The sequence below is a fragment of the Haliaeetus albicilla genome, chromosome 17 (assembly GCF_947461875.1).
Source record: "Haliaeetus albicilla chromosome 17, bHalAlb1.1, whole genome shotgun sequence".
NCBI lineage: Eukaryota > Metazoa > Chordata > Aves > Accipitriformes > Accipitridae > Haliaeetus > Haliaeetus albicilla.
Window position 1 is genome coordinate 24,817,184 of NC_091499.1, and position 27,931 is coordinate 24,845,114.

General features: G+C 45.6%; 1 protein-coding gene and 1 long non-coding RNA gene across 7 annotated transcripts in view; one reads left to right on the forward strand and one right to left on the reverse strand.

Annotated features, from left to right (window-relative positions):
• LOC138689585 (uncharacterized) overlaps positions 1-27,931 on the reverse strand; it is a 70,897-nt gene that overhangs the window by 6,315 nt on the left and 36,651 nt on the right. Inside the window, exon 3 of one of the 3 annotated variants that reach the window (XR_011328478.1) lies at positions 646-1,033. The exons of the other annotated variants lie outside the window; for them this stretch is intronic. This is a non-coding gene — a long non-coding RNA (uncharacterized lncRNA). Of the gene's footprint in view, positions 1-645; positions 1,034-27,931 lie in introns of those variants that run through there. 3 annotated transcript variants of the gene reach the window in all.
• Positions 52-27,780, forward strand: TRAF3IP2 (TRAF3 interacting protein 2). Of its 4 annotated transcripts, none has more exons than XM_069805059.1 (10): positions 52-288; positions 8,795-8,881; positions 9,132-9,887; positions 12,964-13,153; positions 15,404-15,579; positions 16,817-16,905; positions 18,718-18,786; positions 21,133-21,249; positions 22,436-22,510; positions 27,177-27,780. In XM_069805059.1, the coding sequence occupies exons 2-10, from the start codon at positions 8,866-8,868 to the stop codon at positions 27,321-27,323; spliced, it is 1,635 nt and encodes a 544-aa protein (XP_069661160.1). In that variant the 5' UTR covers positions 52-288; positions 8,795-8,865; the 3' UTR covers positions 27,324-27,780. The 4 variants fall into 4 exon arrangements, with proteins under 4 accessions (XP_069661160.1, XP_009916682.2, XP_069661162.1 ...); XM_009918380.2 differs by lacking the exon at positions 52-288 and adding an exon at positions 1,031-1,205; XM_069805060.1 differs by lacking the exon at positions 52-288 and adding an exon at positions 8,675-8,697.

Below are 27,931 nucleotides of genomic sequence, written 5' to 3' on the forward strand. Positions count from 1 at the left end.
AACTCGTGACCGTAAAGAGGGGCTGGCGGAGCGGCGGGCACCCGGAGAGGGCCTGTCCTCGGGGGGGAGGAATGCCGGGCAGGCGGCTCCCTCCTCCGCCCCCAGTCCCGCAGGAAGGAGAAGCGGTGGCACTGCCCGAGCGAGGAGCTCGGGGTGGTTTAGACGTCCCTGAGCGCGCAGGCTGGCCGACCAGGCATTAAGGCAGCGTGTGGTGGCAGCCCACGGACGCCTAGAGGATGAAGAGCTGCGCACGACTTGCAGCCAAGCCAGACTCCTCCTAGGGTTAAAGTAAGAAAATGTAGGCTAAAGATCAGGAAGAGCTTCTTGGCAGGGAAACGCGCTGAGGTGGGGGGGGACGGAAAGCGGTTGTAGGCTGGGGTGCGCAGCTGCGTCCAGCAGGCACGCCGGGGACCACCGCTGTGGAGCCTGGCACCGCGCCGACGAAGCGGCCAGCGTGGCTTACCGGGGCTCTTCGAACCCCACTGCGCTGTGCCATCAGCGCCGGCGTTACTGGGCTTTCAGGAGCTGTGCGAATACGTAGGGGTTTCAGCTTGTAGGAAAAGTGAGTTTCTGCTCCTTGGGGGTGTAGAGAGAAACTTGGAAGTGTCTAGAAGTCTAACCTAAAAGAAAAAAGCAGACGAGAAATCCTATTTTTGTTCTTTATATAGTTCTTACACCCATCATGTGATTGTCTTCAGTAGTCTGAATCACAGTTGGTTTAACGTTTGTCATTGACAGTAAGCGACTGAGGACTAAAAAGCAAAAGATGACTTTCCCGGCGAGGCACACTGTTTAGGAATCACACCGGGTTTCCCCTACAGTTATTTATCTGCAGGGCTCACGCAGAGACAGCCTGGCTTCCTACGAGAGAGGGGGTGAGCCACACGCAGGGATTTCGAGAGAGTTTTAAGCTTCAAAGTGTCACTCCCCCATGGAAGCTCTCCCACCGCCACCGCCGCTGCGTTGTGCCGTGCCGTGCCGTGCCATGCCTGCCTCTTCCACTTCCTGCTGCAGAGCCAGTTCTGCCGCTTACCTGGGAGAGGCAGGGAGAGTGTCGTAAAAGGAGGAGGAAAAAAAAAAAAAAACACCCGGCTGGTCGAGGAAGGAGACCCGGGCACGCCAAGAGAGCGACGGGTTGCGCAGGAGGCACGCCAGCCCTCTCGCTTTCCTCGGTCAGCTCAGCGCAAGCCTCGCTCGCCCGCAAGGTAAGAAGTGTCAGAGATGCTGCCTTTCTCGGGCCCCATTTGTAATTAGCTGTTGACCCACTTCTGGCTCTCAGTGTGGGGGGGTGTTCCCTCAAATTGTTGTCTCGCTCCCTTCCCCCCCTCCTCTCGTGTAACGATAGCCTGAGTTTCACAGATGGTTGCAACATGTTTCAGCCATTTCACTGCAGTTTTGTTGTGGGTTTTTTTTTTTAAATCAGGAGGGTTTGGGGGTAAACACTGGGAATGGATACACCTGGTGTCGAAATGTTGTCCTGCCTATTTACGTAGCTGCCTGGCAATGCCTGGCATCCAGGCCCGCTCCCGCTCCCGCCCTGCACGGCTGTGCAGCCTCAAGGTGGTTTGTGGGCCAATGGCCCTCTCCTCTCCTCTCCTTTTCTCTTCTCTCCCCTCTCTCCTCCCCTCCTCTCCTGCCCCTGCAGCACTGCTCAAGGCTGTGTAGGACAGGTCCACGGACCTGGTGAGAGAGAGGTGGCTGGAAAGCATGAAGAAAACAGGATCATAGACCCTGTTTGCACCATTCTTCATGGCGTTGGTATGGAAACAGTGGGAGCGAGCCGGTAGTACTTCTTTTTAATTAGAGTAAAATCAGCCATATAAAACCCGCTCCCATTTCACACAGTAACTGATTGTTCCAGGACTCAGGTTTTGTAGGGCAAATGTTGGCTGGGCAACGAGAATGGCAGATCTGAGCTTACTGGTCCCCGACCGCCACCACGGGCCACCAGACCATAAATTCCCATTTCCTGCAAGCCCCGGGCTTGTTCAAGGCTTGGCCTGGCCGCATCTGTGCCGTCTCAGGCGGGCGGCGATGCCCCATCACCGCTGGACGGGGCTATGACCCCCGCAGCAGGTGATGCCGAAGACGGGGGTGCGAGGGGTGCTGGCCGCAGGGCCGGTGCCCCAGCGAGCACTCGCCAATGCCCCTGGCTGCTGGCAAGAGTCTGATGATTGTGCTGCTGCCTGCAATGCCTTCAGCTTCTGAGGCCGGGCTTGCTCTTGCTGAGCACCAGCGATGTCTTGAAGCATGCTGTATTTTTTATTTTTTTTTTATGGGGTTGGGTTTTCTTTTTGTCTTTCTAAGGCAGAAAAGAAGGCATGTGCAATTATGGCGTTCGTGTCTGTCTGTGTCCTCCACCCCCAGCAGTGACTTTTGAAGTTTGATAGAGGGTACACGTCTGAAAGAGATATAAATTTTTGCACGTTCCATGAAAGCAAGTGAGCGAAGCTGTTCTCACACCAGCCGAGGGAGACGTGTCAGGTCCCCCGGGCTTCCCCATGCCCTCCCACCACCCACGCACCCTGCAGCCCTCATACTGCAGAGCAGGGAGAGCGGTTAGGGACGAGGGATACATCAGCCCACAAAATGCTGGAGGTTCTCCCTTATTAGGAACCACTGGTTCCTAATAAGGGGCCTTATTCATAAGGCATGAAGCTATAGGAAAGCAGACTGGAGAGATTTACACCTCTCGGGGTGGTCCCTCTGTCCAACCCCACTCAGCTAGCCCCAATTTTGTGCCAGCATTTTTAGACGTCCCAGGGCCATGGGATATCCCAGTTTGGGGGTTATTCAGTGCCTATGGGAGTTTTATCAGCATCAGAAATAGGTGGGAAACAATCTCTGAAAAACCAACGCATTTTTAAGGATACCTAAGATCACTGCAGACATTTTTATATTTCACAAATATTAGAAACCTAGCAGAGAATGCTGCCTATATGTGAGATGCCTGTTTGGATCCTTCCTGAAGATGTTTCATAGTACTTATTGCCTAGCATTCCTATTATGTGCATATCGAAGTCTACACTAAAGAGGTGAAAAATATCGGGTCTATGCTAGCCATTGCACCATGGATTGCCCAGTGAAGCAACATTAGTGCTGCAAAAGGGAACGTGATATTTGCCATGCAGGGAGGGTTGGAAGTATGTTCTCCTGTTCTCCCAGCGTATGTAGACCTTCATGCCATGGCTGCAGAAAATATGTAAAAGAGCAACATAGTCAGTGTGGAAGAGGAACATTGTTTTCATATTCTTTTTCTACTTTTTCCAGAAGTTGTAAAAATAAACATTACCTGCCCTAGAGGGCTTCAAATCTGGGCTAGGAATGTGACACGTTGCTTTAGTCTTCGCTGTGGAGGGTACCCAAGGGAGATGGTTAAGCACCTGTGATGACAGCAGCCAAAATTCTTCATGGTGAAGTGTGAAACTCTGGAGCTTGGATTTCCTTGGCTGTGTTTATTTAGGTTATAGACCCAAAACAGTTCCCACATTTGCACTTGCTCTTCCTAGAAGGATTTGTCTCTGGGTTTTTTTGAGGAAAGTTTCTTTCTAGTGTTTCTGTAGGGAAAGCTGCACTGAAGGCAAGTGTACTCACACGCTTAGGCTTATCTGACCCCATGGCAACAGCATTTGTTGTAATCGCAACATGTGCACCCTCACGGCAGCTTGCAAATTCTGCATCCGTTTACTCCCATCCTGCAGATGGATATCAGCAGCACCAGGGATTTTAAAGGATTCAGCCAAAGTACACAGGAATTATTTGGAAATCAAGAAATTCCTGTCTATCCCCACCCCTTGTGAACTCAGCTTTGCCTTAATCTATACCCGTGCCACTTCAGAAATGCCATGACTGGTGAATAAAAAAACCCTTCCCTTGTGTGTTGTGCACCAAGGAAGGTGAGGTTTCTTTCTCATCCTAATATTTTCTTTTTTAACAATGTAGACAAATATAACTTTGATCAAAAGAGCAAAGATATTTTCCCCCTCTCCGGAAGTGACAGGGACCGCAGCTATGCTCGCATTGCAGAGTCTCTCTTCTGTTTCTTCACAACAGAAGTTTTCTAATCAAAAGCAGATAGATGGTTAGTGCGCGTTTTGGGACAGCGCACCCTGACAAGTCTTCGAGCTGGGAAACAGATGAAATACCTGACGGATTTTGCAATCAGCCGCAAGAAAACCTCACAGATGAGCCCGAGCCCAACACCCTTCCTCTCCCTGGGCAGCCCCTTGCCTCCGTCGAATGTTTTTTAGGGGAGTTGTGCCCTTGCTTCAAACTCGGGCGCTCAGGCCCGTCTCTACCGACCTGCAGAAGAATTTGTTCCCCTTCATTTAGGCTCTCCCTGCAGCCTCCTGGGAGCAGCCACCGCCAGCAGCGCCCAGCCGTGAGCAGGAGGGCTGGGCAGCCTCCCTCCGGGCTCCTTGGCAGGAGCAGCAGGAGAACCTCTCCAGGTGTGGGAAGCCTCGCAAGGGAGGTGGGATGGGGTTTCTTCCCAGGAACTTGAGTCACTGAGCACCCACCCGGGAAAGGTTATTTGCTGAATTAATGCATGTTGCAGAACTGGATGTATGAGCAGAGGAAGGAAGAGAAGGAGAAAGGGTGGGTTAAGGAGCTCCCTCGACATTTTTGAGAGCAGTCCAGGCCTGGCTGCTCTGTCTTTTAGGAAGGGCCTCTTCACTTTATTACAAGCAGGAATATAGGCAACAGCTCCAGCTGGTTATCAGTAATCTCCTGCATAGTCATAGGTGCAGGGGGGATATTAAATTCTCGAAGCTTTCTGGCAATATCATGATCTGACTTGAAGCTGCAGTGTCTTTGGAAATGAGATTGGGCACGATCTACGCTCTCCAGCGGTTTCCATGCCAGAAAAGGGATCAGGCTACAGGTTTCTGAGGGTATTTCAACATGCTGAAGCATTCCTTTACCCTAATTCTTCAACACGGGAGACCTAAGCAAGTAATTTTTGTGTCCTAACTATATTTGCAGGATAAGCTAACTAGAAAAGTCAAAGGAAGCCTAATGAAACTCTGCGGTACAAGGCAACATAAAATACCGGGATAATGGGCTCAGCGTTGGGTCTTTTTCCAAAAGCTGAGGGTCTTCAGCAGAGCAGAAACAATGTCTTGAAGCACTGCTGTTGGAGGAGGATGTTTCTGAATCATCTGTAACATTTCCAGCAACGTGGGGATTTCTCTCGGGAATTCCCATCCACATACCATTGCCAGCATTGCTCAAAAAAGTGTTCAGCACGTCCTGGGGTTAATTTATCCTCAGGGCCATCTCTACAGACAGAGCTCTGCTGTTTTAACAGCTTTTCTCTCCAACCAGAGCTACTGAGGGAGGAGGAGGATGAAGTCACTTTTTCTCCTTTTTAATGATGTGTCTGTTTTAACACCAAAGCCCTCGGCCCCTCAGTGCCTCCTACCTCCGCCCTGCGGGAGCAGGGGCTGTGCGTGGGTATCAAAGCTCAGCTTTCGCTGCTCAGCTATCCTGCAGCAGGGTCTAAGCAAAATCATATTTTAAAAAACTAGAAGCTTTTGCAGGTAAAAACACAAGTGATGGAATCAGGTCTTTCTTCTGTCTGACCAAATTATTTTTACTTAGATATTTGGAGTCATTTTCATAATGTTTAGCTCATGTTACACAGGAAAGAAATAAGGTTGTCATTTAAATATTAAATTGATTTGAGAGATAAAGAGGTATTTATCCTTTCAGAGGGCTAAACCAATAGGAGAGGCATTTTTAAACTATTCTGAAGTAAGCCATTTGAAGAGTTTGGTAGCTGATCATTTGCAATAAAGTTTAATAAAGTCTTAATATTCCTCCTCCAAAACACAGAGTAAATACACTAAACAACAAACTGAAGAAAACAAGCCTGAATTTTTTCTGCCCATATTGTGCCTTTCATTAGGTCCACACAGTCTGTGCGTGATCCATTTCACAGATAGCCAAATGTTAGCAATGGAACTAAAAAAAAAAAGACCCAAAACTTTGGAGGTTGTAGCCTCCAAAGGAATTCAGTAACTTTTAAATCCCATCTGACATCCAATCGAAAAAAAAAAGACCAAAAACTTTGGAGGTTGTAGCCTCCAAAGGAATTCAGTAACTTTTAAATCCCATCTGACATCCAATTGAAAAAAAAAAGACCAAAAACTTTGGAGGTTGTAGCCTCCAAAGGAATTCAGTAACTTTTAAATCCCATCTGACACCCAATCAAAAACCTGCTGAAGTCAATAAAGAGATTCCTATTTCCTTCACTGAGTTCTGGACTGAGTTCTCGGTTTCTCTGCGGAAATCTCTTCTTCTTGTCATGGTGCTAAACTAAAGGTGGTTGAATACAGAGGATCTGAGTTCAAAGTCTTTTCTAGCAATTTGATCTGACTACTTCAGAGACCATCAAAGAAGCATCTCAGTGTATGAGGCATTGCAAATTTATTTCTGAAAAGCCATGTTTGGGTGTTTGCTAGGCATTATATCTAACAGGGGAGATGCTCAGACAACACATGTGGCTAAAGAGGTGGAGCTGTACCCCAGTACCCCACAGCTGAGCTTGTGCTTTGTGAACAACAGGGTGAATTTTGCACAAGGAACCAGTTCACTGGAGATGCTTGGGGCGGGGGGGGAGGGAAATAAGATTTTGCAATATGATTTGTGCTGCTCAAGTGCATGTCATTCAGCTTACAAGCAAATGGACAGAGATATCTACAAGTCGAAGCATGTCTGAGCAGGCACTTCGAGGCCAGATGATCCAAGGGTCAGGTTTACAAAGCTGTTGAGATGAGGGAAAGGCAGATGCCTTGCAGGGAGTTTGACACCTAACCTTCACAGGCTCTTCTCTAAGTCTGGCAGGGGACCACTCGGCAGCTTTACACCCTGATTTGCATAAATCTGACTTTGCGCTGTACTGTCCTGGTGAGTCACCACCACAGGACAGTCATCATTTAAATTGCCATCTGACCAAAGGTCCCAGGTAAGGGACATTTTGCCACCACCGCACAGGACAGCACAGCACAAGTCCCCATCACGGTTCTGTGATTATGCAAGCTCGAGGTTTTCCCTTTCCCATCGCATCGGTTATGACTGTCAGAGAACCATGACTCAGCGAGCAGGGCCGGCGTTAGTGACGTGGCGTACAGGAAAAGCGATGCAACTGCAGGGAGACGTGTGTGGTGGTGGTGAGCTGACCGTCAGGATTTCAAGCCTGGGTGCTTGTATGGGAAGGAGCTGGTTTGGCACCAGACCCGGCGCGCTCACGCAGGGGGCTGCAGCTGTCAGAGCAGCAGCATGTTCACTGTGTTGGTGCAACTAATAGCTGCTCTGAGGACTTGCCTACATGGGAAAATTTACCAGCATAATTATCCCACTGTAATTATCCCAGGATAACTCTCCCTGTGGATGTGCTTATTATACCATAGGATATGTATGAATATATGGTAAATTTTCTGCATAGATGGGTTTTAAGTTACACTGAGGAGGAGTATTTACATTGCAGCCCAGCAGCAAAGCACAGTTTTTATCCTACTTCCCAGCAAATGTTACACCCAGAATTTTCTATGCCAGAGGTACTTTCAGTGGGAAATACATATCATTTGATCTGATCAGCATGAATGGAAAGCCTCACACTTGCCCTATAGCATGGGCACATCATTTGCTTTCACAGAATCGCTGTGGGAGCCAGGGTGAAGGTTGGGACACTGCCTTATACCTCTCTGTGATCCTGTTCAACTGTCTTTAATACTGTGGACATTTGAATATGTTCTTCATTTGACCTTTCTGTTCAAGCTACTGTGACTGAAGTTGGGAGAAATCCTTGGATAGCTAAAAGCTCCTCAAACGTGTTGTGGTTTTGACTTTCTTTACCAGGCTTTCAAGCCAGATCCTCTTCCCAAACGTTGTCATTCCTGTTGCTTGAGTGCTTAGTCCATTCTTCTCCGATAACTCTCCTGCTTGGGATTTTAGCTTCTCCAATGTGATAGAAGGAAAACAGCTGGGGAAATTATGAGCACTGGGCTTGTTTCTCTATACTCCACGGTAACAGATAAAATTTGCTGGGAGCAAGCCAATCGGCACCCCTGTATAAGAGGATGAAGATGGCTGCGCTTCCTGAAGCCCACTCAGCATTCACCCATCACTGCTGCTGTCATTCCAAGTGAAGGTGGAGCAGAGGCGTCCATCATCAGGGATCGCTTGGCTGGACCAAATTTGCTGACAGCACCCCCAAAAGGAAGTGGTAATTTTGATGTTTGGGCCCAAGCCAATTCCAAAGGAAGGGGGAAAAAAATCCAAACAGTAACTAATGTCTCTAAATTGTCTTTTAATTTTCAATAATTTGAAATAACAACAGCCATGTGGTAATAGGCTGGATGAAGTGGTTTGATAAAATAAGCAGCAACACTTGGAAACCAATTTGGAGTTGAAATTGCTCAGCTAGGTGTGTGGTGAAATTTAGATCCGAGGCATCGGTGTGAAGCTATTATTAGAAGGTCCGGAGTAAAATAATTGCAAGTGATTTTGTTCCCTGGAATATGCCTGAGCCAAACCTCCAGACCTAAGCAGCCTGCTCTTTTGCCAGGTGCAGAAATTACCTCTGAGAGACAGTTCATGTGCTTTTCCCCCCTCCAGTCTCAGCAGGAACAGTAAGTTCCAGAAATCCCATAAAAGCGTCTGTTTTGCGCAATGCGATTTCCAGAACTCTGACCGGTATGTCTTTTCCAGTCTCTGAGCTGGAGTTATTTTAGGATTATTGCCTGTGTGAAACTGTACCATGTTCACAAGACCCCTTTCTCTTGTTTTCCAGTTTGCTGGAAAATCCTGGCCTTGCAGTAAGGCAGCTGACTCTCGTTTCCAGTGCAACTACAAAACTTGGAAATGGCCTCTATGTCAGGTTAGTCCAAATTATAACTCTGTGCTAGCCACACTCCAGCTAACCCTCTGCTTTATTGCTTTGCCAAAATTCAGCCAGACCTTTCTTGCTGTTTCCTGCCTGTCTTTTTAAAAAACATAAAAATATAAACAATATAAAGCATACACATTGCTCTTCAGTATTCCAGCTCACAGTCATTGAGTTATGACTGACAACAGGCATTTGTCTGTATGGCTGTCCATCTACAGTGTTTCTTCTGCCACTTTTTCAGGCACTTTTGTAGGTCGAAGCATACCAGTTGAAGTGGATGAATCCATGCCATGGTCCCCACTTCCAGAACATGTCTTGGAAAAGGCTTTGCAGCCTTCTGGAGAGGATACGGAGGATGAGGAGTCCCAGAGGCCGTGTGTTGCTCAAACGTCTCAGCCTGTGGCCGATCCATCATGCCTCTGCAGAGCACCAGCACGTCATCAGTCAGCACCATCCGTGGAGGCGGACAGAAGCTTGTGGTCAAGATATACTGATCCTGATGGAGACGGACACTTCTGTTCCCCCGGTGAATCAATAGCTGTAGTAGTTCCCTCCAAGATGCATCTTGTAGCTATGGACAAACCAGGCATGCAGCCAAGATCACAGCTTTCAGCTGACACCGGGCACAACTCCAGTAAATCAGAGCAGAGCTTGTCTGATGCTCCCAAGGACTCACTGGAGGAAAGCGGCCAAGGGAGTTCACGGTCACAGCAACCCTCAGGAAAAAGACCCCCAGCAGAGCTGGGGACCGTGGACACAGGCTACAACTCCCAGTCACGAGACGTCATGGGCATCAAGCACCTGGAGCCCCCCTTACCGCTGGTGTCTGTGCTGAACCCCCAGGACCTCCCAGGACCACTGATCTCCAGAGAGTTTTTTGGACCTGAGCATCAGCAGTGCCCTATGTGCCAGCACTTGCCCCATCCCAATGCCTCCTCGCAAGCCCACGGCTGCTTTGGGCACCGCTGCCCGGCAGAGCAGCACCCCCAGGGCCCATGTGAGTAGCACTGGTCACCCCACGGGAGGTTTTCTGGGTGTATCACAGCCATCATTCACCAAGGTGGTGTTTTCCTGCTGTACTTAATGGCAATACACAGCATGCGATTATTAACCTTTTTAAACATCTATTTGCAGTCCATTTTGTATTTCCAGATTTTTGGGTTATGCAGCCAGACTCTCTGATGCAGAACCTCTGAGCCAGATAAAAAGTTAAAGAGGTCACAGTTACTCATCAAATGAAGGCTAATGATTTTGCCTAGAAACTAGCCTTTGTTGGTCATGCTGAGCATAGACAGCCTTCTCCCTGCTGTTATTTCATATTCTAGTCATTTCCTTCCTCCTTGCATCAGTCACTCAGCAGCCTCCTATACCGACTTAATTCCTGTTGTTTCCATAGATTTCCTTGCTCCCACTTGGATCCCCAAAGTTGAGAATTTCCTGCCAGAATCAGGATGGGCAGTTACCCTTGATCTCTGTAAATAGTATCTCCCAGCATTATGACCAAACTCACCCATGTGTTTTATTTCTATGTGAAAAGAGCGTGACATCCATCATCCTCATTTTTTTCTGTTGTCAGCTGAAATGAAAGCTCATTACTTAAAATGGAGCCCTCTCAGCTGCTGGTGATTGTATCACTGAACGCTGATGTGACTCCGTCAATATGGGTGTTTTGGCTCTTGGAGACTACGACGCAGTTTACAGCCTGCTATTAATTAGTATTCCTTTTCAGTCTCTGAGATTTTTATCTGTTATGAAGTGAGCTTTGAACATTCAACAGTAATATCATTGTTTTAATATAATTTATATTACATTAGACTCATGAGACCCCGACCTGTTTTGGGCTGGCTTTGTAATAAAAAGCTGTAGGCCTGTTCCGATAACCCTTTTTTTTTTTTTCTTAACCTTCTGTTGACTCCACAGCATTTATATTACATCCGTTTAAGGAGTTTTGTCATTCCAGCAATGTGCTATAATTAGGTATATGAAAGAGAGAGGGTATCAGAGCCTCAGTTTTCACCTCTGATCTTGGGACTTTGTAAAGGGGAAGGGGCTACAGATGGACTTTCGTCAATGTCTACAGCTGAACATTTGCAAAATGTCCTCTGGTTTTCTTTTCATACCTTCTCCTTTCCGTTCAGCTTTAGGCAGACAAAGAGCTGGTTGCACAACACCCCTCACTAGTTACCTCCATTTACCTCCTCCACACGCTGGCATCGTGAGAAGTAGGACATTTACTGAATGAGGCTATTTTGTTTTAAAGCAGGAACTCTGAAAGCCTTTCTTTAGAAAAATCACTACCGTTTCAACCACATCCAGAGGGCAAAAAGAATAAAATAAACTCAGATGGCTGGAGCAGATTTGGTCAGGACCAAGAAGCTGGCAACTGTACTCCTGTTTCTCACACGCCTGGTACAGCGTAAATCACCTCCTGACAGCTCCTTGCGTTTCAGATAATTGTTGGGCAGTGGCAACCCACAACAAAGCTCTGCAGTTTGTGTGTTGCAACACGCCTCTCCTGGGGAACAGCAATTGTGCCCGTAGGCTCTAAGCTGGCTCCGGACACCTGCTATTTGAGATACAACAGCAAAACTGCTTCTGAAGTCAAAGAAATCCTTGCAGCAACGCTACGTGCCCAGGGACCATTATTTCAGATACTTATATATGGGAGCTGTTGGTGTGTGCAGGCATGCATGCCTGGCCATACTGTGCTTCTGAATGGCAGTGGTTGCATCCGTTAAAATACTGTAGCATCAGATAGATCCAAAGGAAGCTGGTGAACCATTGGCCTAAAAACCTGTAAACCAAACTGAATCTCCAAAAGCCCAGACACCTTCCCTAGAGCTGGTCATGAGGAACCATATTTACTTTCAATTTTGCTCTCCCAGCCTCTTTCACCCTGTGCTGTTGCAAATAGTTAAGAGAGGGAGCAGGAAAATCTCCTGAAACAATCTCAACAGATTCGTCGGGAATCTCTTTGCAATTCTGGGGTTAGTTGGGTTTTTTTAAAGTATTGGCTCCTGGAATTGGACTATTTCATTGAAGCTTTGTCATCTTTCTTTTTTTTCATCCCCTTTAAAAAAAAATTTTAGTCCTCATGGCTACTATGAAAATGAAAGCACTACCCCAAAATAGCTAAAAGGATTTAAAAAAAACAGTCCAGGGGGGGAAAGGAAGAGTGTTTGAGTACTGCAGCTTTCAGAGCCAGCTCATAACACCGTAATCATGCAGCGCTAATAAGCCCTGCCAGGCTGGACTTTGATCTGCGCACAGCAGCTTGAAAGTGCACAGAGCTGCTGCCTAATGAACACTGCAAGCAGAAAGACTGAAAAAAAAAGAAAAATAGTTTTCTCCGTTTGAGAAACAAACGGCTTACATTGCTTTCTCTTTCAGTTTATGCCAACAGTTCCACCGTACGTTAGTTATTAAACAGCATTACGTGTGTGTGGCCAACAACAGTAAGGTTTTTCAGAATTACTTAAGCAAAACTGTAACTTTGGTCTTCCCCTACAGCCCCCTGGATAGCAACAGGAGCAGCAGCAAGACCTTAAAAGGTCACTTAGGCAGAAAATTCATACAGGGTGAAGTAACAAACCAAGAGATTATTTTTTCTCTTTTCATTTACAATAATCACAGTCTGTTTAGCCTTAGTGTTGCAAACTGATTTGTTCCAGGATTTTGCATCTGCTTTCATGAGAACGTTGGGATGATTCATTTTCGCAAGTTATTGCCAAAAAGAAATTAAAAAAAAAAAAACCCAACCACCAAAAAACACTGAGGCATGGTAAGTGCAGGGACAAAGCAGCCCTGAATGTTTAACTGTCAGTTGTCCCAACAGCCCAGCCCAGGGCAGGAATCTGAGCCATGCCATATATGAATGGGAAATAGGAAACTTCAGGCTGTAAAATGTTCCTTAATCTGGGTTCTTTTAGACCAAGATACCTGCAAATGCCTCCAAACTGCTCAGTTTCCCAAGACATGAAGGAGGACGTGCCTGGAAAGGATTAAACACAAACTGAGGCAAAAATGTATTGGCTGAACTGATAGTTGCTGCCTTTATTTTCTCACCCTCCCAGATGGCAGAGCTCCTTACCAACATTTTGCACACACGTCGCAACCGTTTCCTCCTGTTCCTGGACCTTGCATGAGAGTTATCCACCCAGCCCAGCAAGTCATCCCAAATTACTCAAACCTTCGTGCTCCCAAGGGCACCGGAGACCGACCACCCCAGAGGACATGCTCCTCCCCTGGTCCTCCTCGATTCCCGTAAGTACGCCTCGGGGGGGTGAGTTGTGCGCGGTAGAAGCTCCTCTGATCTGATTTTGTGGGCTTTCAACCAATAATTCTGAAGCCTTGTAATGTTAGCGTGCCCGGGCTGCAGGGGTACATGCGAGATGCTGGGTAGTTTTCTTTATTTGCTATTTTACACCCAACAGGGGCCTGACCTTACCCTAGAGAACTTCAAAGCCAGATACCTGATATGTTGTTACAGCGCACCCTGAAAAGCATGCATTAAGGAAGATAAACGCTTGAAGGTTAAAGGGATGAGGGGTTGAAAAATATCTTAGCTGAAACCTTAGAGCTCTCCTGCTCGAGAGCAAAGGTCAATTTGGTGGCTCACTGCAGTCTTCAGCTTTACGCTGTACCAGCCTGGGATGCCTCAATCACTGGCTTCAGTCATTTCCTTATCTCTTCCATAGTGCAGAGAAAAAGGGAGGAAATCTCGTCCATTGCTGATACATCTCTACCTTGCAGTTTGCAGCCTTTTCTATGATTTTTCATGTAGTAATAAACCACCCTGTCTAGCACTTCTCATCCAGGGCTTTTTGACTCGTTTTCAAATATTAACTTACCAGGCTTTATATCTCCCTCCTTATAAGGATGTCATTAACAGATGGGAAATACTATGCATGCAGGGTTTTCTCCAGACTCAGCTACTTGAAGACAAATTGAAGCTTCAGGTATCGAGGACATCTGAAATCAGACCATTTTTATTTAAGTGCCACAGTACTTTTAGAGGTGCTAAACTTACAGGTATCTGTGTTCGAAAATGTCCACTTACGTGACATGGTCTTGGAAGAAAACTGGGTGAATAGGTGGGACAAAAGAGGACAAATGGCTGAAATACCACACTGCTCTGGCCTGCGAAAAGTTAGGGGCTGTGACAGAAAAGTGACAGCAAGATAAGGCAGTACTTGCAGTAGAGATAATTGCACTGAAAAGTTTGTCTGAAAATGTAAAAATACTGAGGAATAGTGGGTATCCTTTGGAGTAGTAAAATTTAAAAATAGAGTCCTAATTTTTGGCGCATTCGTTAGATAAGGTGAAGTTTGGGGAAGATCTGTAAATTAGCCATAGGGTAGATTTTTGTGGCCGTTTATGAGGTACTTGTTGCTTTTCTTGGTATTTTCTTCTGCTAAAAGAAATCCATAATATGTGGGGTCTGTCCTGCGGCTGCGTGGCTGGTGTTTGAATGCTGATTCCAGGAACGGCAGTTATATGTTGGTAATATTTGCCTATAGAGTATTTTGTAACAGAAAACATCTGTACCGAAATGAATAAACCAAATCTTAATGTGACAACAGAAAACATGCTGTGACCAGCCTGTCATCATTCATTTAAGGAAGGCAAAGAAAAAAAAGAGAGTGGGCTTGATTGACTAAACATCACTGCTCTGTGGGGAAAAGCTCTCAGAGAAACCTGACACTCGTCCAACCGATTCAACCCAGCAGCTTCAAAGCACACCTCACATAAAAATTTCTATAGATTTCCCTTCCTATTGACTTAAACTGTGAAGCCAAAGTGTAGTGGGACAAGAACTGCTAAGCTTCCTAAAATCATCCCTTTCTGTTTGTCACAATGGAGAAGACATTAGGCAAAGTTATTGCAGGTCTGGAGCACAGATCCCTGACATGAGAAACCCTCATTGTGTCTCCTGTTGCTGGTCAAGAAATGAGCTTTGTTCCTTTTAGCAAAACTCTTGAGTTTTGCCCAAAAGTGGAGATGCTCCAAGCTGTGCCAGAGCTGGAGGTGGAGTGCCCTTGTACCCCAATTTTTCCCAATCCCCATCTTGCGCTGTGCCTCCTGTGCTGCACAGGACATTCTGAGAGCACCCGAGGTGCGATGAAGCACCCTTTAGATAATGGAAAGAGGTTACCCAAGTGCCACCCTGCTCCCATACATGCGTAACAACATCCATGACATCTCTCACTCAGAAACAGCCTTTGCTTCTGCTAATTGCAAACATAACAGCTTTCAGCTAAGAGGTGCATTTACTTCCTGTGGCTAATGCTGCTTCTGCAATAAACTGCTTCTTGTGGCAGACTGTCACCAAGGTATCATCTGTTCAAAAGATGCTGTGATAACTAAGTAGAAATGCCGAGCTAAGCATTTCTACAAGAACTTTTCCTAGCTAATATGCAGATAAAGTTCTTGGCATGTTATTAAAAGAAAGAAAAAATCTGAATTTTACCTGAAAATAAATATTTTTTAAATGTTCGCTTGCTTTTTTTGTAGAAACCAGCTATACAACCAGCTACCTAATGGTCAGCTGCCCCCCAAGGCATGCGGCCCAGATGAAGCATGCTGCTGTCCTTCTGACAATTTGCCCTCTCCAGCTGCCGTCCCGAGACCTCTCAGTAACCCTGCAGCCAAGGGAACTCTGAGAACCAGCAATTTGCCAGAGGAGTTGCGTAAGTGGTTAGCAAATTTGTTCTGTGCAAGATATTACAAAGCAGCCTGACAGCTTTAGGTGGGAAAGCTCCAGGGGGGGAGAAGGCAGGGGGAACAACATTAAGACACAAAGACAACAAGAAAAGAAAATATTGAGTGTCATCACATCTGTAGGGTGTGAGCATTTGTGTTTAGTGGGATGGAATTATCCCCTTGAATCCTGAAAACATAATTGTCATTAATTATTTGTTATTTTGTTTACAAAAAATAAACACTGTTTAGATTGCTTTGGTACTTCTTGCTAAACAGGATGTCCCTTTGAGGCAGAGGCACTGAAGCTTACAGTAAAAGACTAATAACAAACAAAGCCCTAGGGATAAAGTGTTTCTGCCTGTCCCAAACCAGACAAATATGTCGAGTCTCAACTTCAGTTTCTCCCTGACCTGGTGAGTGGAGAGGACTTTGGGCCGGGAGCCCACACGGAGGGCTGAGGGCAGCACAGGCGCTGGCTGAGGTGCTTCCCCTGCCACCAGCCCCTGAAACGCTTTCACCCTTCAACTCTTACGGGAAAGTAGGGTTTCAGAAAACTGGTTTCCTTCTTAATGCCGTGCTGGGTAGCAGGTGAGATATACCATTGCTAAGAAGCCTCCACATCTCTTCTGAGATTTTGATTTTTCCTGTATTCTTCATTTCGCACATCACCTTTCAAATCCAGAGACTTGCATCTCTCTGGCCTGTAGGAGTAAGTTATGGCACCGGATACCACTCTTGGCTAGACCCTACTTTATCAGTTAGTGTGTCCTAGATACAGGAATTACTGGATAAAACTGTGTCATTTGTGATACATGCACAGCTGGATTAGATTAGCCAGCTGGCTCACCCTGACCTGCAAACCCATGATTCTTTAGTTAGTAAGAAAACTCCTTCCACGATGGCAAGGACAGCTGAGAACATCGCTGTCATCAGCCATCCTGCCTGCCTGCACAGGAGGGTAATGCTGCTCTAAGGTGAGGCAGTACGGCGTGCGTGAGGGTTCCTCCAGCTCTCAGTCAGATCAGTGAGGTCTGGAGGAAAGCCGTGCGGGGTTTGAGTTCAACACCAAGCCACTGCACCATCCAGCATCCATTTTGTAAATAATCCGAAGAGATGTAGGTGAGCAGAACCTGCAGCATGGTGGAAAAGGAGGGCTGCGAAAGTCTCACCCTCCAAATGGTGTATTTTAATGCATCACATATTCATATGGACTCTCTCTCCTAGGCAAGGTCTTTATAACCTATTCGGTGGATGCAGCGGTGGAGGTCATGAAATTTGTGAACTTCCTGCTTGTAAATGGATTTCAAACTGCTGTAAGTATTCCTTCCGGAGAAAATGACTTTCAACCAGGAGAGAAAAGAGACTTTTTTTTTAAAAAGCAGAGGCGATACACTGTCCATTTAAATGTTTTTCTTTTATCATCACATTTTGTAGGTTAAAGAAGATACAAATAGAACGAACTAGCTTTGGCTTTAAAAACTGTAACTTAAATGATTTGCCTTTTTGTTTGCTCATATTTTAACTGAATTTCATGCTTTGAAATGTGTTTTAATAATGACCCTGGAAAATTTCATTTCATGACACCAGATACCAGATGGGCAATAGTATGAGGTTTTGTGAGCTATTCCATTAACTTTGTCTCATATTTGATCTGTAATATTAATATTAAAAAAGGTCAGTTTTCATGTTCATCCCATTGCAGCTTTTTTTCTGTGATGCTATTACATCGTTGGTTCTTCAGATGTGAATACCTTTCTGCTAAAAAATCATCTAAAATCAGTGTATTTATTTCACACAGCTTAATGAAACAGCCCATCTCATGGTTTCATTTGCTTTGTTATAGTTTTAAAAGGGATTCTAAAATCACTGGCCTGAAAAGGTCTGTGTCCTACCGCTAATCCCATAAGCCCTCCAGATTTTCATTTAACTTCTCATGAGTTTGCTTCTTCATAACATCCTTCTCTTACGGGAGCCATCCACAGAGGCTCTAGGATTCAGTGTTCAACAAAATCTTGATTCATATTTTCTTATTTCAAGTGCATATGCTATCTGACCCCTCAACCTTCACTCTTTGGCTTCAATTCAGGAAAGCATTTAAGTAAGTGGCTATCATTAAACTAAATGAGACTCAGTGGGGGGCTTTGCACACGCTTATTTATTTCCATGAATCAAAGATTTTTTTGAGAGACTGCAATTATACTTCTATCCAGCAGTTCTGTACTATGACCAATTCATAAGAAAGCTTTGGGCACCATAGCAGTATGGAGTAGAAGGCTCATTAATGGCACCTTAGCTGGACAAGCAATTCTTGGAGCCTGCTGCAGCATAATAAATATAGCAAAATGGCCCCAAAGCAGGGAAACAAATATTCTCTCTACTTTCAGAAGGGGAAAAAGAAAGACTTGAGAGCAGAACATGACTCTTTTATCAAAAGGTTGGAGAAGTTAATACTTACTCCTTGGTCACAGTCATTGATTGCCAGTTTCTGGGCTTACTGAGTGTGCAGGGAACTGAGTGGTGTTGGTCGTATTCAGTCCTCTGAAGTCCTCCACCTCTCTGCTGTCGCTGAAGTCTGGGTTACTGCATCCAGTATCAGTAACCTGGTTGACTTCCCACCACACACCCTGAACATTTAGTTCAATATGAAGCTAAAACTTGACACTGAGTATATAACCTTGCAGCCAGAAAATAGTGGACGTTTGCAGCTACACAGATAGAAGAGGTGGGCAGCCATCCGCCTTCGTGAGCTGTTTAAAGAGGCAAAAAAGCCATTTTGCAAACTTCGCATAACTAACGTTCGCTGGCAGCGGCTGTTTCTTGTTCCGTTAAGCAAAAAATGCCTGGGAGTTGGGAGCTGGCAGGGCAGGGTGGCCGGTCGAACGGCCGGCTGCGCAGGAGCCCAGCAGTGTGCCTGCAGCAGCCCCACTCCGCCTGCCTGGGGTGCCCGTCCTGCTTGACTCCGGACTGCAGGGAAAGGGGAGAAGTTGTGCGTGCACACGTTTCTTTCCTAAGGGAATTAGGCACACATGTTAGAAACTAGGGAAAAGAGCAGGTGCCTTTTCAGTGCCACCAAATGGGGAGGAAAGGTGAAAGGATGCTCACCATAGGTTTTCATTCTCTTGCAGATTGATATATTTGAAGACACGGTACGAGGTATTGACATCATTAAGTGGATGGAGCGCTACCTAGGTGATGTATGTAAAGGCAATTTAACCTTGTTCATGGCAGAGGTGACCTGAGGAAAATGGTTGAATTATTCTAATAGTAACAGGAGCAGAATCAAAATGCAAGACCCTACTATCGTCTTCCCTGCCCCTACACAAATGGCAGAGGCCTTGCAGAGAGAGCATAGGCAAATCTCGCTCACTTCCATATCTTATGGTCCCAAAGCTCTTTCTTTAAGAAATGAAGTGCTAATCCTGGCATTCCTGCCAAATTCCAATGCTGGCTGTTACATTCAGCCTGAAGCTGCCATTGGACCAGTTGCTCCTCCATCTCATTTTTAAATAGTGGGGTTTAGCTATGCTTGGTTAAAATGATATCTGGTTTTCATCCCAGGCTGCATAGTAGTGGCTAATGTTCATTCTGCTTCTCACCAGTAGCTTTTACGTTGCTATCTAAAACACTAAAGGGTTCTGCTGGATAAACCATCTTATATCTAAACTGGAAATTGGTGTTCTGTTTGTTAGTCAAATGATAGATTTGCTCTCATCACTGTGTATCTATCTAAGCAGTAAAACAGAGATTTATGTTGCTGCCAGCACAGCCCCCCGCAGCAACAACTTCCTCTGAAGTTCAGCTGAGCAGTGAGTGCACATCTCCTTCAGGATCACGCCAAGTGGTCCCATTACCCCAGCACAGCTGGACACAAACTGGCGATTCTGTCTCTCGACACATGCCATCATGGGGTGGCTTCCTTTGATTCGTGCCTTGCTGGGTAGCCACCGGGCCTCTGACTCACTCTGGGCAGATCTCCATGGCTTGGGAACAGGATGACAAAGTGATGGGCTCTCCCCCACCTGAGCAAGGAAGCTCAACCACCTGAGACAGCGGTACCCAGGTTTCCTAAAGGTATCCAGCAGGACACCTTGGCTCAGGTACACTACCACGCAGGCACGGTACTACTGCATGTGGAGCAAGCTTGGGGCCTCTGTTGGGGCCATGCAGTTATCCCTTCTGGGACTTTCATCAGGGCAAATTAGGCTTCGGCTCACTATGTGCAATAGAGGTACTGAAATCAGAAGCCAGGGTGAATTTGCTTTTGCCAAAAACATCATTATCACTTAAAATGCAACCTGACAGATCTCCTTTGGGACTCCTGCACAGTCAGTAGGAGAGACCAATATGTGTAGGGAGCAATTCCCTGCCTCCAGATGAGGATCCTTCTCTGACTGCCCGCCCCAGAAATGTTTGTTTTCCTCCATTGACTGTAGAGGCAGTTTCTAACTTCAAAACCTTTATATGTGTGAGGAAGAAGGGACTGCTTGGACACAAGCAGGGGGATGTGTGCAACCGGGCATGTCTCTGCAAACCCTCAACATCTGTAAGTGCTTACATACATGTCAGGCAGAAGCAAAAGTAATTCTGGAGTATGTTAAGTTGGTGTAAGGGATAATGGCTCCTTACCGTATTTGACCCTGTGGTGGGGCAAATTCCCTTGATATTGCACAGAAGGAAAGAGTTAATTAGGTGCCAGGCTGACTATGAGGCACAGACTTGGAAGCCTTACACAGCCTGATGTGGCGGGGATGAAAGACAGGCCCTAGGTAAACACAAGTAGGAGGCTTTCATCTGCTGAGCCTCTTCACCGGCCCACCATTAAGGAGGAGAGATGTTTCCCAGATATGAAGGATGGCCCCTCTGTGGAAACCTGAGCTTAGTGGGGGCCTGGGATTAAACAGGTCACAGGCAGGATCCGGGCTGTCCCGGCAAGGCGAGGAGCATTGCCTTCAGCCTGCTGCGGCAAGGTGGGACAGAGTTGATAGGTAACCCTAAACCTGCCCAGGCCATCCCGCAGCAGCCCACCCCTCTGCACAGCCACCTCTCTGCACACTTTGCTGCTAAGCTCAGCAAGAAAGTTGTCATTTCTGTTGCAGAGAGCCCTAGATGCAGCTTCCATAGACAGCTGCCTTTAGTGGCTTTGTGCGTAAAAAGCCATAGATGGTTAAATAGATGCACTTTTACATAAGCTGTTGGAAAATATTTAGGTCTGAATTTGAAGATAAAACTTTTCTGTGTATGTACATAGACACTCTACACTGATAAAAAGTAGCTTTTTATTACAGGGATTCCAACTGTAAACTGGTAGCTGCTAATATATCTCTTGACATTTAGAATTTCTATATTATGAGATCTCGAGAAATAATGAGGAGAACGAGTGTGCGAGCTTCTCCTGTATTTCCTGCCAGAATGAATGAGATCCTCTCGTGTTTGCCAAGAACATAAAGATCACTTAAAACACAAACTGGCAGTTTTCCGATCTGCCTCTACCAAACACACTGCGTTTCCCAATTTCATAAAAGTGCTTTTCTCCCTAACAGAAGACGGTGATGATAATCATAGCAATCAGTCCAAAATACAAACAGGATGTGGAAGGGGCTGAATCCCAGCTGGACAGGGATGAACACGGCTTACATACTAAATACATCCACAGGATGGTAAGCAAGAACATGCATTTGCTGTTTTACAAAGACTCTGTCTCTTCTTCTCAAAAGACAAATCTGTCTCCAAATGGCAGGTTCTTTGCTTTGTTTTCCCTAATCCCCATAGTTAAACACCCCCCTTTGGAATTCATTAATCCTCCCTCTCATCAGCTCCGTATGCTCATTAACATCTGCTAAGAGGTTCAAGGAAGAAAAGTCCTATTAAACATGCTCATCTTGTTTCTCCATATTCTTTATTGTTCATTTTTTTTCCCCGCCTTCACCTTCTTGAGCCATTGTTGCCCTGCTGTGTAGCCCTGAGCACAATCTTATCTAACAGTGCCTGACCTTCCTCCCTATAAACGAGCCCCTATCGCTTCGGCCATCCTGTAACTGAGGTCTTTTTTCGGGCAGCAGTAAAGCTGGCTGAAAGGTAGAATTGCAAAGCGAAGGCCAGAGCTGCAAAGGGGGGGGCTCCTGGGGAGTGCAGGGTGGCAGGAGACTGGGGGGGTCACAGATTCCCATCTCTGCAGTCTGTCACGGGATGGACATTTAGCCCAGAAGAGCCCACAGAGCCGTGAAGCTCATCCTTTCTCCCTCAGTTTGCAGTTTGCTGCCTTTCTCAACCTATAACCCATCTGATTCCCCGGTTTGATCCTGTGGTCAGACTTCCCAGAAGCTGTCACCAACGAATGAGCTCTCAGCAGCACTTTGCTGTCCTTACCACCCACCCCCAGGATGCCTGTGTCTGGGGACATGGGGGACAGGCTGGGTCCCAGCTCAGACACGGAGCTGGGACATGGGCAACAGGCTGCATCCTGGCTTGGACACAGAGCTGGCCTCCGGCTGAAATCTTTCACCCTGTTGGAGACTGAACAGGGGCCTTAGTCAAGTCAAGCTTCATCGGTTCTAGATGGATTTCATGGGACTGCAACTGCAGCTAAACCCACAATTATTTCACACCACAGAACTAAATGCTCAAGAAATGTTGACGGATCTTTCCTGTACCCTTTCTGTAGTAATGAAGAATCAGATTAAGTGGCCAAACAAAACGGTATCGAGTCCACCAGCAATAGACCAAATCAGTTAACAGAAGAGCAGTTTAAGTAAGCAACAAATGTTTTTACGCATAGGATTCAGATGCATGTGAAGAAAAATTAACATGTCATTACAATAAATCTGGCAATTTGTTCTATTCTAGATGCAGATCGAGTTTATACAACAAGGAAGTATGAACTTCAGATTCATCCCTGTGCTTTTTCCAAATGCCAAAAAGGTAACGTACATACATGCATATATACTTGTCACATGATTAAGCACATATTATTTTGATCACTGTGCACCAGATGAAATCTTAAAACCCAAGCTCTCAATTTCTTGGTTCTTAATATCCCACTAGTAATATTCCAAAGCTACATTTTACATTAAAAGTTTATAGTTCTATGTACATACAAATAAAAAACATTTCATCCACAATATAAATCAGCACATAAATGTATTTCTGATGATGAATGTACAACTAAAACTCACATCGTCTTGAGCATTGAAAGAATTTAAATGGAGAGAGACAATCTATCCAGCAAGCACGCTTTTTATATTAACCCTTTTATAATTTTCTCCAGATGTAATGCCGATGAGTGAGATGGGAGAGATTTATGACTGATGTGAAGTGAGGATCTGGAAGAGGGTGGGTTGAGAATACAAAAATAAAGAGGATAATAAATATTAAAGTACTAGGCCATTGCTTGAACTTTGATGGGCCCATCAAAGGCAAACTATAAGGTTTTTTAGGACTTGCAATTTCATCTGCCCTCCTTACTGGTTTTGAAGATTCATTTGAGAATAAGAAATAAGTAATGCAACAGATTCCCATCTCTTTTTCCTCACTCTGAGAGAATCTCTTGGATTTTTACAAGGCCAGAAAAGTTAAACAGGTTCAGTTATACTTGAGAAATTGCATTCTTCCCCAAACATAGAATGGATGTGTTGTATACATGTTCACTTTTTGTCGCCAAATGCCGTGCGCACTGTTGGGTAGCTGTCATGTTACCCCTAGGTACAGCTGCATATTGGAAAAGTATGGAAAGATTCTTTCTATTTCTTTAGGTCCCCAAATTTTGGAACGTGAGTCAAAATTTAAACAATGGTATCAATCACTGTAGGGCTGTGAAGTTCCACTGCACTTGTGGATTTTAGTGTAACAAAGTTCCTTATTTAGGCACTGATTTAATATAAGCTCAGAAATTTGAAATTATGTCCCTGGCTTTGTAAAATATGTGAGGTCTTCTGGAATGAGCGGTACCTCTGGTATTCCATGTCATTCAGCTCCCTTCCCGAATGATCTCAGTCTGGTATTTGCCTTAAGTGTGACAAGCTGGGAGGCAGCCCTGGTGGGAATTGGGCAGACCAAAGGCAGGGAACTGGTCAGCTTTTTCAGTCAGTCTTTGCAGCTTGGTCTGGGGGGAAAGGGCAGGACTGCTCCTAACCTTGGGGGCTCCTTGAGTGCCTGCTACATGAACCAACCATACAGCCTGGCCACTCGGCACCTTAAGGGTTGCAGAGAGAAGTGGCCCAGCAGGCACTACAGCTGCCTTTGGGCTTTGAGGCAGACACAAGAACAATACACTTACGTTAATTTTGGCTGAACTTTACGTATCAGAAGACTATTTAGCATATAGCGGCGGTTCTCTCAGACAGTGATCTATAAGGAATTTCCAGGGTTGGTTTATTCAGCTGCTGCTATCAAAGCATCAGGCTCCAGGCAGCCTTCCTGCCCATCCTCTGTAGTCCACATCACCCTTCAGTTTTTCAGGAGGTGCCTGTCTCATCTAAGTTATGCAGATCAGCATTTTCTATTGCCATTGCTTTGCTCTCTTTCTCCACACATTTCTTTGGTACATCATCTACCTTCATCTAACTAGTTAAATGATAATATAATTGAGGACGTCATGGGTGGAAGGAGAGCATCAGAGCCTGAACAAATTGCAGTAATGAAGTCTGTGGGCAGACAAAGCAAGGTACCTGAAAAATGCCATATCTATGTACAATTGGATGATACTGGTGGGAAAATCACTTTCGTTTTGTCTTTTTTGTGCTGTCCTTTACATGTTCAAGTACTACTGTAGCTGACAGTGGAAAAGAGCAGGAAAGCAAGGTTTGGAAGGTTTCATCTGGGGACGGGGCTATTATATGAGTTAATCTCATACGAAGCACATCATAAAGCACTGCTGGTATGTGAAAGTTAGTCAGCCTCCAACAGGAAGGGATCTATGTGATCCAAAGAGCATTCATTAGGAAATTGAATAATGAGGGGGAAAAGCACAACACACAGTTAAGGTGGAACTGGTATTTCCAGCTTCCCATCGTACACTGCTAAAGGAAACCTGGGTCTTGCTGGTTGAAGGCTTGCTTTGAGCCAAACCACAGAAATGCGTCCTCCTGACCTGGTCACCCCATGACCAAAGCATTAAGCCTAACTGCCCCACGCTGGAGGCTCTCTCTGGCAGAGCGGCAGCAGACGGCTGGGTGAGGTGAGCAGGGTCGGTGCCGGAGAAGCCAGGAGAGCTCAAACTGTGCTCCGCCAACATGGCCCTGAACACACAGCCCTGCCCTCTGCCCTCTTCCTACCAGTTTGATCCTCAGAGTTACCAAATAGTCTCTGTGGTGTAGAGAGAATTTCCTCTTGGCTTACATATACACAGCTGAATAAAAAAACATTAAAAGGGCAGTAACCATTTTCCCGTTACTCCCACTCACAATGACAGCTGGTGTTGCATGGCAAAGAAAAGCCCCCTTCTCACTTTCTCTGCTCTCCTTCTGGATCAAAATAGCAGCTATAGTTACCCCTTTACCCCTACACACCTCCCTCAGGTTGAAATTCTTGCCAGAGTTGATAAGCATGCAGGTGGTTTTAGCACTGAGTTCATTATGGAGGATATTAAATGAAATTGGCCACAGGAGCAGTTCTGGAAGAAAAGAGCAGAGCCTGTCCCTGGATGTATAGTGCCTCTCTCATTATATTCCCACTTGCTGGTTTCTTACCTACTATACATTTCTCACACTAATTTCCATCTTTTCAAGCTTAACTAATGATTTCCCATGTGGACCAATATCAAATGCTTTACTGAAGTCCAGACCGACTATGCCTACCGCATTTCCTTCCTCCAAAAAATGTAGTTTCTTATCAAAGACAGAGAGACGGCTCATTTGGTAAACCCTTGCTGTATTTCATTGCATTTCCTTCTATAGCTCTTAACAAGATTCAGTAAAGAAACAAATTTTATGTAATAAGAGTGTGCACGTAAACATAATTATCTTTGTGTCTCCCAGTAACGTTCGAATCTCCTGGCCAATTTCAAACAGGTTTGTCAAAGGAGTAAAGTGCATAAAGATTAAAATCCATTCCTGTGCAAAAACAGACTTGCAGGTGGAGGCAAGAAACGTTATTCATGCTCCTACCAAAGGGAACGCTGCAGGATCTTACCCTTGTTGGGCAGTGAGGTGTCCACCTGGAAGAACAACATTTTAAAACCTCCACTTTGCAGAGATGGTTGACCAAAGCCTATACTTTCTCAGTCACTGGAGAAAGAGGAAAGCCAGGCTTGATAGATATCTCTGCCACTCACCAAGCTGCTTGCGCAGAAGCCTAGGTGAGGTCAGACTAATGGGTCTGTAGGTGCCTGTGTGACTTACCTCCTTCTTATACAAAAATCGTACAGATCTAACAAAGCGGTTGCATCAATTAACACAAACCGCTCCCTGCGCAGTGGAAATGATGCAGCCTCATTCCTACGGCTGTACAGGCCAAGGAAAAGACAGCCAATTTGAGAAGCATGAGGCTTTGGAATGAAAAATTTGGACTGCAGCTAGGCTGTTTGCTGGCAGGCAGGACGTGTGCTGCCCCTGCCAGGGCATCCCCTGGCGAGGAGCCAGAGACATGGTCCACGCCAGCAGCTTTTTTGCTCTGTCCCCTTGGAGCTAGCTCCACTCGCTTGACAGGGGTTGTGCTGCTCCTAACAGGGGCCACCCTGGGAGAATACTGCCCTGCTAAATAAGCTCTCCAAAAAGAAATCTCCACCTTCACGGTGGACATGAGCTGGTTTTGATCAAGGATCAGTCTTTGACCCTCTTAATGAGTGGTATAATAGCCCGTCACTCCTGCACATCCAGGCTGTCCATATGGAAGCCTCCCAAGGCTGTGGAGACATGAGAACATGAGGTCTGAGCAGGCTCCTCTCCATCAGCCTGCTGTCACTGTCCAAGGGCATGGTGGTCCCAGCTTCATTGTCTTAATGGACATAGCCAACCCCTCTGAAAGACTGCATCTTTCCAGGATGCAGGGAGTGGTGGAGGTTTGACCCTGCTAATCTGGAGATGCATTAGTCTCTCCTCGAGCTCAAGCATTGGCCTCAACCTCCTGCTGAGGAGGTGGCCAGAGGACACCACACTTGGTGAAGGAAGGTGCAAGGGGAGGGGGAAGAAGGCTACCAGGATAAGAAATGCTCCCCTGAGGTCCTGCTCTTTCCCTATTGATTCTCATCACAAGGTTGAACATGTTGTGTAGATCCTTCAGCAGCTACTAAAGTGGCAGCCTTTCCCTGGTAGGGGCACTGAAATGCCTCCCTTCTCTTCTCAATGTTTATTTTCACAAGCCTTTAGTTGCCTGTCATTGAGATCAGATTGCCTTTGAAACATGGTGAAATTAGCCAATGTGATGGCAGGAAAGAAAGAGAGACAGGCAAGCTGTGAGATCACACGAAGTTCATTTATTTAGGAACCCAAATACAATTCTGAAGCCAAATTAAAATTTCTTGTTGTTACGGGAAGTGCCTAGAACAGACAAAATGAAATCTTGCTTGGCAGAGTCTGATGGAATCTGCAAGGTTCTGGTACAGATTCAGGAGGATTTATGGGATTTTGCTTTTTTTCCATTTGTTTTTCAGGAACACGTGCCTACCTGGCTGCAGAACACTCACATTTATAACTGGCCAAAGAATAAGAAGAATATCCTTTTGCGGTTACTGAGGGAGGAGGAATACGTTGCTCCTCCAGTAGGACCTTTACCAACACTCCAGGTTGTGCCATTATGAACGTTATTACTTACAGTGCACGACAAGCAGTTGTTAAAGGGTTGTTCTTGGCAGAGAGCCAAGGCTCTTCCAGATGGCTCTTTTTGATGACAGAAGACACTCTTTCTGCAAAAGGAATTGGTTGTCTTGGGTAACTCAGGCTCAACTTGTTCTCTACCATGTTAAACATCTACTTCTGAAGCTGATGGGACAGAACTCTTTTCTCTAGATTTTTAAATAAGCTGCAAATGGAAAGAATGCCCAGTTTTATTTTAACATCTGTTTTTAACATATTCCTTTATTAGTTGATATAGCAAACAAATACCAGAAATAATGTTGCAATAAGTGTAAAATAAAAATTACATCCTCCTTTTTGCTCAGGGTTTCTTTAAAGATATTCCTGCCTTGTATAGCATTATCGAACAGTTAATTTGTATAAACACTATTAAATATATTTGCCTTTTGTAAGGCAACCTTATATATTGCGTCAGCTTTTATTATTGCTGGGAACAACGGAGGAATGGTAACTGTTGGGTAATGCAAGTTTTCCTTAGCCTGTCTTGCATAAAGACGCTGTCTTCAATTAGAGGACTCTCAGATCTGAAATCTCTGGAGTTCCATTTCCTTAC